The 14,635-nt window shown below is 33.0% G+C and overlaps 2 protein-coding genes across 4 annotated transcripts; one reads left to right on the top strand and one right to left on the bottom strand.

Annotated features, from left to right (window-relative positions):
* On the top strand, positions 1,285 to 5,253 carry LOC109727804 (DNA replication complex GINS protein SLD5). 3 transcript variants are annotated; one of them, XR_002220834.1, is made up of 8 exons: positions 1,285 to 1,526; positions 2,693 to 2,815; positions 2,898 to 2,977; positions 3,265 to 3,374; positions 3,814 to 3,889; positions 3,970 to 4,120; positions 4,388 to 4,450; positions 4,665 to 5,253. XR_002220834.1 is itself a non-coding variant. In XM_020257987.1 (7 exons), exons 1-6 carry the CDS (start codon positions 1,359 to 1,361, stop codon positions 4,067 to 4,069), a joined length of 657 nt encoding a protein of 218 aa, XP_020113576.1. In that variant the 5' UTR covers positions 1,285 to 1,358; the 3' UTR covers positions 4,070 to 4,117; positions 4,665 to 5,253. The 3 variants fall into 3 exon arrangements, 1 of the variants encoding a protein (XP_020113576.1); XR_002220833.1 differs by lacking the exon at positions 4,388 to 4,450; XM_020257987.1 differs by lacking the exon at positions 4,388 to 4,450 and having other exon boundaries at positions 3,970 to 4,117.
* Positions 7,264 to 8,652, bottom strand: LOC109728201. The gene is made up of 2 exons (XM_020258563.1): positions 8,208 to 8,652; positions 7,264 to 8,124 (listed from the first exon to the last, which is right to left on the bottom strand). The coding sequence occupies exons 1-2, from the start codon at positions 8,646 to 8,648 to the stop codon at positions 7,627 to 7,629; spliced, it is 939 nt and encodes a 312-aa protein (XP_020114152.1). The 5' UTR covers positions 8,649 to 8,652; the 3' UTR covers positions 7,264 to 7,626.

Genomic DNA, 14,635 nt, shown 5'->3' on the forward strand with positions numbered 1-14,635 from the left:
AATGCTGCTCGTACATCTTTCATAAAGGTATATATCTTATATCCCGAATTATAGTTAAAATAAAAAAACGAAGTTGATTAGACAAATGGAGTAATTTGATTTACAAAAGATTTATGGATGTAAGTTTACATCTATTTATTGGTTGTATGGATCCCTCATTTGCTTTTATTAAAGAAAAAACTTTAAATACCGCCCTATATATAGTTTTGCGTCTTTTCTTTTTAGTATCTTATAATTTAAAATGTATCATTTTAGTATCAAATGATTTTATTTTTTTTTTTTTGTCATTCTTTATATTATTTTTTTCATTCAATCGGTGACGAAGTTAAAATTATAGGGTATCAAAGTAAAAGTTTGATAAACCATAGAATATTAAAGTAAATATTTGATAAATCATAGGCCAAATATATGGAGTTTTTGTATATGACTTAATGGAGAGTAAATAGAGATACTAATAAAAAGAGAAAAATAAAATTACGGAATATTAAAATAATATTTTTTAAATTATAAAGTACTAAAATGAGAAAGCATGAAATCAAAAAAATAGTATTTGAAATTTATCATTTATTAAATGATTTATTTGAGCTTCTGGCTTTTCTAATTGTCTTTAAATAGTTTATTCGTGTTTTCTTTTGATCTTTCCAAGTACAACAGGTCAAGCACTTTTGACTTGGGTGATACTCAAAATTAAAAATTATTTATGAATCATTTTGTGTCAGATTAGTCTATTGTATAATATGATATGAGAGCCATATTAAACTCTCTCGAAAATTATAATACCATTTAATTATCGTTTATTTGATAAATAAATCAGGTCAATAAGCTATGCACCTAGCGGTGCCCGTATTTTTTGTGCTTATTCGAGCTAGGGGTCAGTCCGGTCCGGTTTCAAATTTAGGTCGAACCGTGCTTGACCAGAGCTACCAACTCTCTCGCCCAGCACGGCCCTTTGGCCTTGAAGTCGTGCTCTGGGCTAGCCCATACAAAATTTTATATATTTATTTTTAAAAAATATATATATAATATAAAAATAAACAAATAATTTTTTTTATTTAAAAATTTAAAATTTACAAAAATAATTATAATATAACAAATATTTAAGTTTTTTTTAAAATATACATATAATTTTTTATTTTTTTTTGGAAAAAAAAATTGAAGAGTGTTCTTGGTTCAATGAACCAAAATTGTTTGGTAAAATATATTTTAATGCGAAGACAAACGACGACGTATTCCGTTCTTACTTTATTTATTTATTTATTTATTTTATTTACCGCCTCACTTCACTGAAAAAATTGCGCGCTAATAATTAAACGAAAACAAAAGCGAGCGCGTAGAGAGAGAGAGAGAGAGAGCGGGCCATGGCGTCGTCGTCTTCGTGGGAGGAGGGGGACGCGGCGGCGGCGGCGGCGGCGGCGACGGACGTGGAGCTGCTGAAGAGGGCGTGGCGGAACGAGAAAGCCGCGCCGGAGATCCTCCGATTCGAAGCCGCACTCGTCGCCCGCGCCCGCGAGCAGATCCAGCTACTCGTACTCCCCCCTAAGCCCTAAACCCTAACCCCAATCCCCCGGGTTTCCGCTGATCCCTTATTTGGTTGTGTTTTCCTCTGCAATTTTAATGGTTTTGTTGTTGATTCTGAGCGGCGCATGCCTTTTTTTGACCTAAAGTTGACACTTCTAGGGTTTTCTTTCACCGATTAGAGCAAAATTCCTGTGTAATTAGTTGACAATGGTTTGTGGACTGTGGAATCAGGCGATGCAAATTTTGTTTGCCATAAAGTTGGAATTTTTATCCCTTTCTTTCACCATTCAAAGCAAATTACTAGATAGTTTGGTTATAATAGGTAATGGACTGCGGAATCAGGAAGATTTTGTTATGGATGCCCTGTGAGCTGCAGTTTTTTTTTTTTTTTTTTTTGCCCTAAAATTGAAAATTTTAGCCTTTTCTTTCGCTAATGAAAGCGAATTACTTGATTGCTCGGTTAAATCATGTAATAAAATGTAGAAACAGGAAGAATTTGTTGATGTAAACCTCTTTTTTGCCCTAAAGTTGAGATTTTCAGACTCTTCTTTCACTAATTAAAGCGAATTACTGGATAAATCGGTTAAATTGGGTAATGGGCTGTGGAATAAGGAAGAATTTGATGTAGATTACTTGTGATGCATACCTGTGTTTTCCCTAAATTTAAGATTTTTTAGGAAAAAATATGCTGCATCCCCCTTGAACTTTGGCCTTATTGTGCGTAGTTGCCCGAACTTTATAAAGTGCTTTTTTTTCCTTTTTAAGAAAGGTAACTTTTACTTTGTGTTAGTTACCATGCCCAATTTATGTGAAATTGTTGCTTATTGTAGCTCGTTCAGTCATTTGAACTGTAAAAGTTCATGTTTTTCTCCTTTTACTTTTAAATGCTTAGATGAATTTGGAGGTTTTGAGTTATCTGATCTCTAAATAACTGTCAATTGTTAAGAGAAATTAACGGAAAATTTGCCGTCAGGTGGCTTATTGCAACGAATTGAAATTTCACAAATAATTCCCTTTTTTTCTCTTGAAGTTTGGGTGGCTAAGTGTAATTGTGCCCAAATTAGGGAAGTCGGAGCGGGGGCATATTTTTCCCGCAATTTTTGCATTTTCTTGCACCAATGAATATGAATTCCTGAATAGTTTAATTAAACTGGGTGATGCACTGTGGAATCAGGAAGAGACAGTGGAAGAGTTTATGGAGAATGGGGTTGATGATCTCGTCGTCTCCCTATACCAAATGGATCTGGATCGCACGCTCTTCCTATTGAGATCATACCTTCGAATCCGTTTGCAAAAGGTGATGTACGACCTTTGAGATCATTTGTGGATGTTGTGTTTGGATGTATTCGAGTTTATGGATTCGGCTTATGTTATTGCAGATTGAGAAATACATGATCCACATCTCAAAATCCAATCTTTGGAATCGGCTCTCTGAACAAGAGCAGAGGTTTGCTAAAAGGTAGGATCTTTGGTTGTCCCTTTCCATTGATGTAAAATCTTTAGTTTAAAAATGTAATATAGGTCATCTTGCAAAGATCTTTCAAGTATTTTTCTTTTGATTTATGGCCTCTCGATTTCTGATTTTTTTTTAATTAATCTTATTTTCATCGATTAGATTAGTTGATGAGTGCCATTTCAAAACTACAAAGTTGGAGGAATACTAGCAGGCCTTTCCATACATTTTTAGCTTTTTGTAAAATTGATTTTGTTTATTTCAACTCTTCTGAAGATGATTTGCGTTGCCAGGTGCACTGAGATCATGGAGAAACATCTCGAACAGTCGGTGCTGTCAAAGTTGCCTTATGGTTACCAATCCATGCTAAAGCAGTCAATTTCAAGTGAAGAAGATGACATGGGTATTCTCTTGAGCCTCCTAATTTCATAGTCATCTACCTTTTTCTCTATTAAGGTCTCTTTTTTCTTGATTTACTAGTCCGACATTCTATTTGATAAAATTAGGAGTTTTTTATGCGCCTTAGTTATGTAATAATTGAGTTTGATTAATCTCACGAGATAAGTTTTTTGAGAAAATGCATGGCAGTTGGTTCAGTTTTCTTGCTGCTGTATCATTCTTCTACATATTGACAAATAGGAATTGTACAAGCTATGCTTCACACTTAATATTTGGCAAAGAAATTCACACTGAAAAATTTCTACTTTGGCTTGTGCCAAGTCGGCTCATAACAGCAAACAATAGCAGATTATGTTGATGATCTAGTTTGAATGATCTGTTCTTCGCCACAAATATTAGTTTGATCCGTCTGATTAGCTCTTCCTTTCATTTGGTTTATCCAGTTCCAGAGCCCCAGCTTGACACGTTCGTCTTCTGCAAGACAAAGGGTGCTGTTGGAGCATTCCAGCTTGATGACATGTAAGTGCCTTTAAGTTTGCATTTTCTTAGCACCATTCGCTCTATTCCGATTTTATTAACTTCACTTTAATACCTTGAAGAGGGGATGAGATTGTGGACTTGGTTGCTGATGACTTGTATGTCCTTCGCTACAAATCTATAAAGGGTCTTGTTGAGAGCGGCCAAATCGACCTTGTATAACTTATTCAGGAAATGCGAAGTGGTAGTATCTGAGCTTGGAAAGCCGAGGTGGTGCGTTTTTCTTCTCCTTGTTTGCCCTGATGATTTCATAACTACTCTAAATCTTCTTAAATTTAAACTGTTAGAGGGGCGATACATTATGAAACTTATCCTGATTACAGAGAAACTTGGAAAACTGCAATATATGACATCACATTGTGAAAACTGGGGAGATGTTATCTTGAAATTTCTTTTCTGTTGCAAATGGATCTCCCTCCATGTATTGTTGCTTTATAATTTAATAGTGTACTCAGTTTGAATCAAATTTTCCGTTTTCAGGATCTTGAGAAGTGAACTGAACCAAACTACAATATGCAAGTTGTGAACTGCCCAAACCAACATGTATCTATTGCTGTTTGCTTTGGTTTAACCCTTTGTTTTAGAGCTGAAGAGTGAAAGCACGTGCTTTACATTTGAGCTGGCTCTTTAGTAACTGCTCCGAATTCATAAATTTCTTTTGAGAGAAACTCCGAATTCATAAATTACCGCAAGTCTTCGCTTATTTCGGTTTTGTTATTCTGAAAGCTAAAGATACTTTTTACGTTACAAATGGCAGAGAACCTGAAATTCGGACATGCAACCTTCACCTTCACGGATGCTCAGCGTTGCAATCGTTGCAGATACTCTTTTGTCTTGCTTATATGTGGTGGATCAGGAAACAGGATGCTTCGCGTTGATTCGGTTTATCTTTTGGGGGCCGTTCGTTTTCACCAGTTTGTACTTTGTACTTTCTATTCGGAATGATGAGATTGTCATTGTGCAACTTGTACGAGAGTGCGTTAAGGTGCTTGTTGAAAAGTAACTATATGTCGCGATGCTTCTTGTTCCTTCCAGCCCGAGTTGCACTATAACTATTGTCGTCATTTGGAATATTAGAAAATTTCGAACATTTCTGGAATGTTACAAAATTGGTTGATCGAGCGGCCCAGAAAAGTGTTGTCTATGCCTCTTTCCGATATGAAAAATGTTGCGGATACTCTTTTAAATCAACTTCAATCAACTGTTCATCTTACAGTGTTGTAAATTGAATTGAGGGTGTGTGTGTGTGTGTACCTTTGTTATCCTTTTGATGGTTGTTTAAAAAGAGAAACTTGTAAGTTGTAACTGGGATAATTCATAGGTGTTTTTGTTGGACCCATTTTTAATTCCTAATTTATATGGGTGGTTCAAAACGCAATCTCAAGGTTGCATGTGTAATTCCAAATTTCTATAGTAAGTGTGAATAAATAGGTGAAAATGTACTAAAATCTTTAAAAATTTTGATTTTTGTGCGATATGTTCCTATTTGTTTTTTTTTTCTTTTTTCTTTTTTTCTTGTTAGCTATATCAGTCATGTGAGAGACTCTAATTGAGCTCACTGAAATAATTATTGGTTTTAACTTCTGAATTAAAAATATGTTAAATGGTTCGAATTAGATGCATTTAACATAAGACTTTTAAGCAAGAATTTAAGTGCCTATTGGCGCAGACTGTATTCACTGTGCACAATAAAGTTCTTGTACCGATGGCATAGTTCAATACTTTCTTTTTCTTTTAAAAAATTATTAAATAAGTTTTTCACTAAAATTTAAAATATTTGATAAAGATATATAATAAGCAATAATTATAATATTTTGTTGTTAAAGAAAATAAATATTCATGCCATCATGTGTTGGCAACTTGACATACATATAGTTTTTTTGTGACCAGTAAGCATCAGCATAATCTGACACATTGTTAGGCCCCAAATTCCTAAGGGCCACCCATTCTAAGACTACTCCCGTCCTAGCATGTGTAACTCTTTTAACCTTTTGGGCTTAACCACCACCCAAAATGCTTAAATCAGGTTAAGAGTTTTAGTCCTATTATATCTTATATATGGGACTATTCGGGATCTCACACACGCCCTGTACTGTAACATACTAGCAAATTTTTGATACGATTCTGTACTACGGCACTTAAATCCTTATTTTTAAAGAGTAAATAATTGGATCAAATGCGTCATAGTTTATATAAGGGAAAACTTCAAAAACCCTCATGTTGTTCCGCACTTTTTTATTTTAGTACCCTGTGGTTTAAAGTGTATCAAGTTAGTACCCTGTGGTTTCGCACTTTCCCACTGTAGTATCCTGTGGTTTAAAGCGTATCAAGTTAGTACTCTGTGGTTTTACTTTTGTATCAAGTTAGTACCATGTGGTTTTATTTTTGTATCAAGTTAGTACCCTATGATTTTATTTTTTTCTTAATAAAATATTAAACCACGGGGTACTAAAGTGAGAAAGTGCGAAGCCAAAGGGTACCAAAGTGAGAAAATACGAAACTATATGGTACCAACTACTAACCTGATACACTTTAAATCACAAGATACTAAAATGAGAAAGAGTGAAACTACAAGGAAGGTATTTGAAGTTTTCCCTTTATATAAATATCATGCATTCTTACTAAATAATTATGTATATTTTAGGTACATATATGTGAACATGCGAACATATGCGTAAAATTCCCCTAGCCGTTATACTTTAGTGGACACGAAAGAGTTTCAAACGTGCATCCCCCAATTCCCCTACGTCGACATTCTTAGCTGTACGAAAGCAAAAGTTTTTGCTTAAAATGCACAAAAAAAAAAAAAAAAATCATTGACTAGAATTTTCAAAGTCCCCTACCCCACCATCATTTATCATTTTCTTCAAAACGTATATAATACAATTGTGGAAGTCAAACTCCCAAGCTTAAACCATATAAAATTCTCTGACTCAATGGCACAATAAGGTTGTGAAAAGAAGTGGAAATAAAGTTATATAGTTTGAAGTATGCTTAATGAATGTTTTAAGGGTAAATTTTTTATAACACTAGTATTTAAATTATTTTATGTAGTTTCACTTTAATTTCCACACTTCTAATTAAGTTTGAAATTAGAGATTCTAAATTGCTGAAAGTGTTTTAATAAGTTAATTAATTCTACTTATCCTTGTTTTCAGTTAGCTAAATTATTAGTATTTGTTCATCTAATTTTTGCCGGCACCCGTTCATCTCATTTTTCACTTATTAAGTACGAATACTTTAAATTTTATATCGTTTCTGTATTGATATTCAATACGCGTCCGATAAATATAAAATATGACAATGAAGTCAAAATAAAAAAAATATCAGATATAGCTCACACATGGAGGAATAGAAGGGAGCATGGCCGATTTTTTTTTTGGCCTAATATTTTATTCAAATTTTTTAGATTTTAGATATTACTGTATCACTGCATCCGTATCATATCATATCCGTATCTCAGTTTCACGTCTGACCTTTTTAATCCTATATTTCAATCCAATCATTTACCGAATCACTTGCTATATCAATTATAAGAAACTAGAATAAAACAATATTTTTGAATGTCGAATTTGAAAAATTCAAAATCAACCTCCTCCTCCTCCTAAATTAAATGAAATGAATCATGGCTAGCTATCATTTTCTATATATGCTAGCCGATATATAATCACTACTATACATGAATTCATCTTCAATAAGCTGGATGCATGTGTGTGTAGTCACTGCGAATGCGCGGCCGCGGGCGCCGTCGAATCGGTGTAGCCGATGCTCTTCCGGGTGGTGGGGAAGACCATGAAGATGACGCTGGAGAGGAATCCGGCGCCGAGCGGCAGGTTCACGAGCAGCTCCCGCGCGTCGGGCCCGGCCTTCGGGAAGAAGCAGTTCTGCACGTCGGCGTCGCTGAACGCCACCGTGAGGAACACGACCGCGGAGAAGAAGGCGTGGACGTAGTCGATGAGCCGGATGCGCAGCCGCCGCAGATCCTTGAAGACGAACTCGCGGTCGTCGTCGTCGTCGTCGTCGCCGCCGGAGTAGTTGAACACGTAGAAGCCGCGGAAGGTGGCCATGCCGTAGTAGAGCTTGCCGTCGCGGCCGCGGAGGCTGTCGGTGAAGGAGAAGAAGATGCAGGAGGCGGCGCAGAAGTAGAGGAGGAGGGAGGTGAGGAACTTGTTCGAGGGGTAGCAGGCGCCGTGGTTGGCGAAGGAGGGGGAGAGCGCCTGACAGACAATCAATCAATCGTTATTCTTCAATAACTTAAGCTAATAGAGAATGATGTTTTTATTATTTATATATTTAATACCTGGAAGGCGAGGACGGTGCCGGTCGGGAGGAGCTTTGCGAGGTTGGCCACGCTCGCCAGCGTACGGTCGATCACGAGAGGGGCGGGATTGGTAGTAGTTGACGATACGTGCATGCCGGCAGCGGCGGCGGCGGCGGCGGCGGCAGGGGGCTTCTGTTGGCGCTGCGGCGTGCCCGGGAGGGGGCTGCGGATGTCGGAGAGCTCCTTCAGCTCGGATTCGGCGGATGCGGCGGGCGGCGGGGAAGGGGGGATTTGGATGACAGTTGAGGAGGATTGAGCTGCCATACTTTTATGTGGAAGAAGGAAAAAAAAAAAAAGGAAGGGAAGGAGAAGACTGCTGCAAGTCGATCGAGGAGGGTGGGGCGCCGGCTGGGCTGGGCTGGGCCTGGTTGTGCAAGATTTATAGTTGTGTGTGGGTGGGTGTTTGGGAGCTGACGGCATGGGGGGTCAGTGGGATATGCTAATACGTTAAAGCGACGTATAGAATTAGCGCCATAACCAAAAAATGGAAAAAAAGAAAAATGCTGATTTCGTGCCCTTATTTGAAGGGGGCAGAAGTGAGATTCTAGTTCCTAAAAATGGGAGAATGCGCCTGCATACAAGAAAAAAAGAAAAAAGAAAAAGAAAAAAAAAGGAACAGAGTAACGCTATAGGCTATATCTTCATACATATCTTATAATAATATGCTAAATTATAAAAAAAAAAATTCTGTAAATATCTAATTTTTTTTATCTTATCTTTTTGATTTTCAAAAAGCTATATTTTGCACTCTTAAAATTTCGAAGTTATTTTCAGAGAGATGCGGCGTTAATGAAGACGGCAAAATGACCAGATTATTCATACTTTTTTTACAAAAAAAAATATTTTTTTAATATATTTTTGTTATTTTGAAAGATATTTTTTGTATAAATTATAAGAAATGAACGGAATTGTGCTTGACGGGAGGCTAAATGCAACAACTAGAAATGTTGAGAGAATAAAATATAAATTTTTAAAAGTTAGAAAGAAAAAGTGAAAAAAAAATTTTTATAAATTTTTTTTTTTAATCTAACCTTTATAATATTTTACTAATATGTCCATTTAGAAAACTTCAATTGAATAGCTGCTACAATTCAGGAAAAAAAATTATTTAAAAACTGGTAATGATCATAATACTTTTCTTTTTAGCTCGATAGTCTTAGATAACTTATGGTACCAACCGGGTTCTTTATTATAGTTTGGATTGTGCTATGTATTATTGTTTTATTTTTATTGATAAAAATAATTAACATATTATATGGGATGTCAAAAAAAAAAGAAAGGAAAAGAAAAGTGCCAAACTAATTCATTTATCCATTGCATCCAAACCTGTTGAAGTTTTCAATTTCATATAGCCAAATAAGGCTTTTATATTAGAGTAAAAAGCATTTTAATATAGATAGGGCATGTTTGATTCGCTTTTTTTTTTACTCTGAAATCAGAATCGGAATGGATGAATCTGTTTGTGGGTGTTCGGTACGCGGGAGTCCAATTCCGATTCCGATTCTCGAGTGGAATGGAAATCTCCCATTCACCCTTTTTTTCAATCCGGCCTAGGAGGCTGGATTGAAAGTTGAATCCGGACGGAATGAATATTTATTCGGATTAAATTTATTTTTTCAACTTTTTTAATTAAAATATGAGTTAAAATTTAAAAATTAAATATATGTTTTTAAATTTTAATTTGAACCTTAAATTAAAAAATTAAAATTTAATCAAGTATTTCGAATATAATTTACGAATTTGAATTTAAATTAAATTTTAATTTATATAAAGTTTTATTTAAATTTTATTTCAAACTTAAATTAAATTTATGGATTCAAATTAAAATTTAAATTATAATTTTAAATTTGAATTTGAATAGATCAAAATTTAATTTCATATTTTGAATTATCCATTCAACTTCAAAATTTAATTTTTTAAAAAAAAATAGATTTAAAATCTTGACATTATTTCCTAATTTTGATGTAAATTTTTAATATTTAATTTTTAATTTGAATTTAAATTAATATATTATAAAGATAATGCTAGTATATTAATTTGATTACGTTTTTTATATCCATTTGAACCAAACACCGACAATGGGAATGATTTATTCCGATTCCGATTCAGGTGATGAACCAAACAGAATTAGGTAATGAGCCATTCTGATTTCAATTCCAGCTTATTTTGATTCCGATTCCGATTCCGACTCCGACTTCGAACCAAACACGCCCATAGAGTAAAAAGCTACAAATGTTTTATAGAAGTGAATGGTGGAACTTAATTACTTCCACGTTGTTCTCGGACATAGTACATTCAAATCGTGATTAACACCATTGTATGTGGTTTATACTAACTGAATTTTTAGACACTATATTTAGTAATTTTTTGTTATCATTTTTCGTTAACATACGAAAAAAATTTCTTATAAATATTTGTTTTTTTTTATATTTTTTTCTGACTTTCAAAAGGCTATATTATTTCTCTTAAAATTTTAAATTGATACACTTATAGTCCGCCCATCCGTTAGGATTTTATCACTGTTTTGCTTATTTCTTATAATTTACACCGAAAATATTTTTAAAAATAATAGAAATATATTAACAAACTATTTTTTCTAAGAATATGTAAGAATAATTTTCTCATTTAGGTCTCTACATAAAAGTAGTATTTTTAAAAAAAATATTTCTGCACATTTTGATAGGGTAAAATATAGATTTTTAAAAGTTAGAAAATGGAAGTAAAAAAAGGGCATTTACAAAAGAATTTTCTGTATTTTAGCTAATTTTTAATGACTAATATAAAAAAATTTTGGAGCCACATGATCGCTAGATAAATGATGTTATAAAATCATAAAACTCAATTTTTATAAAGTTTAATTTATATAAATTATATTTAATAAATTCAATAGTCGATTCAGATGTTCCACTATCAAGAACGTTGCAAAAGTGAATGAAAAGTAGTTTTAGGCTTACTCTAATATTTGTATACGTTTCTATTAATTCTACTTTTAGACAATTGTAAAGCCAAATAGGCCGTTAATTAGTTGCATGTAAGTTGAGCAAATGGTGGGAGGTGGTTGGTTTGATTGCTATAAATAAACAAATAAATAAATTGGTAGCACAAGAGATATGCATTAAAGAGCCAAACTTGGTAAATATACAATCCTTTTGGGGCAAAGGACCAAAAAAGCTTAGCTTAAAAATTGAAGTTGCTTATATAACTTCACACTTTTGGGATTTTCTCTTGTTCAATTCCCAACCTTGCAATTAATTAGGTAGCCCACTTTTTTTAGAAATTCCAGGAGTTTTGCTTATTTACTTATTTTTGAAGTTGTTTTTATACTAATAAAAATGTATAAAATTTGTCTAAATTAAAGGTTATTTTGAAACAGCTATCGAACTTTTCGAAATTTTAATTTTTTTGCTTAACCTTTCAATTCGTTTGATTTAAGTCAGTCAATAATATTCTGACTCTAAAATTTAAATGTTTATAGTAAAGATTAGGTAAACTATATGTACTGATCAGAGAGATGTTTCTATACGATTAAACTTGGCCCGATGAAATCCAGATTTTTAAATCTAAAAATACCACGACAACGATGTACGAATTAAAAACTAGTGAAAATAAAAACAATTTGACTCAAATTTTGTTTTGGATTGGAAGTTCATAGTCAATTGCAAAGTGCCTCAACAAGCCAAGAATCTTAGAAAAAGAAAAACAAAAAAAAGGACAAAAGAAGCTTCAAGATTTGGTCTAGAGTTATATCATTTCTCCTTTACAATGGGGGTAGTATTACATCATTAGTCCACAAACTTATAATAGTCTCACTTCACCTTTGTCCTTGAATTCTAAAGTTGAATATTCACAATTTTAAACTTTTAAAATTATTTTACTTTAGTTCTCTTTCTTATTTGTTGTAAAGAAAATTTTGTTGCCTATATACACACCGACTGTACGGCCACATATCCTGTAATCTAAGTTTTATTTCCTTATCTTTGGATTCTAGTATTAGATTGAAAGTAAATAAACAAATGTATGAATACACAAATGCACCTATAATACATGTATTTTTTATTTTTTTTCCTAAGGAGGAAAATGAAGTACTGTATTTTTGCAAGCTTAGAGCATTGAATCTCCAATTTAACAATTTAAAGCCTAATAGAGTAATACCTTGACTAGACTTAGCTGGGAAACTTTACCTTTCAAAGTACATCTACCCCTTTATAAGTACGTATCCCCTGGAATTTAGAAAGCTTTTTCTTTGTCTCATGTGAGGAGAAAATGGGAAAAAGTTACAGGGACCCCAGATGGGAATGTTCCTAAATGATTCCTCTTTAACCTTAACAAATGAGGGGCCTACATGGTTGTGACAATTAATCTACATGATGATGATAGTGTCTTCAAAATCAGTATAAGGAATAAAAAAAATAGGGTTAATTGCATACAGGTCTCTGCAAATATAGTAAATTATAAATATATCCTCGTAAAGTTTAATTTTTATAAATTATCCCTGTAAAAGTTTTGATACTTTCAGATATGTCCCTACCGTTAGAATCCGTTAGAAAAGTTTAGTTAACAATACGTTAAATACTTTATCCGGATTACTTTTTGACATTTTTACATCTCTTATATTATACTGTTATAACTTTTGGAGGGATATATTTGTGATGGCAAAATTGAAAATATAAATAGGTTTCTAACGGTTCTCTAACGGTAATAAACCAGAGGGACATATTTGAAAATCTTAGAATTTTTGCAGGGATAACTAATGAAAGTTGAACATTACAGGAATATATTTGTAATTCACTATGTTTGATGGAACCTGTATGCAATTAACCCAAAAAAATATGTATATGGTGACAACCAAGTCGAAGCGTATTATCCTGCCAATTTTTAGGCATTGTTTGATTATATATAGTTACAATTGTAATCCTGTTGTAATTACATATAAATTCAAATCTGGCATTTGGTTCGAAGTGTCTGAATCCAACTGCTGCAGTTGGAACTGCATGCGGAAGACCAAGCAGCAGTTAAAAAGAGTAATTTTTTTACAAGAGATAAGTTTATCTCCTTAATTATATTTTAAATCAAAATTAATTTTCTTTTTATACTGCAGATAATCTCACAACTATATATATATATAGAGTTGGGCTAGAATACAATTGATAGCAAAAGGCTCTTTTTGCTATCAANATTTAGGCGCAATGATGTAAAAAGAAAAATGGAAAGATGGACATTGCTTTCTAAACTTCACCACCACTGCCCCAGCGCAGGTGGCTGGTACCACTCTCTCTCTCTCTCTCTCTCTCTCTCTCTATATATATATATATATTAATAAAATTTTACAAAGGTACTACTCAACTATATGCAACCAAACATATTATTTATATTTGCAACATTTTTTACCACATCATCCAAACACGATATATATATATATATATATTATAATTGTTGTATCTTCAACTATACTATATTTCTAATTACATCAAAGTATCAAACCGCAGCCTCTTATTGTTACAGAATAATTTTGAGGACCAAATCTTACAGTCCAATGATTTGGGGATTAAAAAAAAAAATGCCTACAGACTTAATAGAGAGAGAAGGAGATAATCTCCAAGTCTCCTTTCTCAATGATTGAATAAAAAATCATATCAACTTTTCAAACACAATAAATTATTATAGGTCCAATTGAAAAGAACTTAAATATTCCCTTTCAAGCATAGTGTATTTTTTTGGTTTTTTTAAGTTTACTATTCTTGCTTGAAGGAGTTTTCTTGCTTACATTTTACTTACATTGACTGGGTAATTAATGTCATGCTTTTATTTTTTTTCTTTTGAAAAGCAAATGTCACATGTTTGAGAAATTAAACATGATTGATTAATTAACTTCTTAGACTCATGAACATTAGCAATAGAGATTAACAAATATAGGCTTTGAACATTGAATTTGTCAAAATATAAAGCATTTGTGTTACTTGTGTATTATTCTATAAATTCTTTCTTTATTTTTATTGTTTTATAAGATCCATGTTTATTTTTCACTAGGACCTCTACTCAATAAAGTAACACCATACTACATTTTACATACACAGAACAATAAAATCTAGCATTTTTTTCAGGCCTATAATTTGAAAAATATAAAAATTTATTCTTTATTCTTTTATTTAACAATAGATTTTTCTAGCCTATACTACATTTTTCTGGCCTATAATTTATTCTTTATTCAATAAAGCAACACCATACTACATTTTTCTGGCCTATAGTTTGAAAAATATAAAACTTTATTCTTTTATTTAACGATATAATATTCTTCTGGGTAATGAAACAAAATTCATTCGGTATTATATGTAAATCATAAGGTAGTTAAAAGTTTTTTTTTTTGTAGAAGATAAGTACAAAATATTTGTCCTTTAATTTGAATATGT

This window comes from Ananas comosus, linkage group 23 (genome assembly GCF_001540865.1).
Source record: "Ananas comosus cultivar F153 linkage group 23, ASM154086v1, whole genome shotgun sequence".
Lineage (NCBI taxonomy): Eukaryota > Viridiplantae > Streptophyta > Magnoliopsida > Poales > Bromeliaceae > Ananas > Ananas comosus.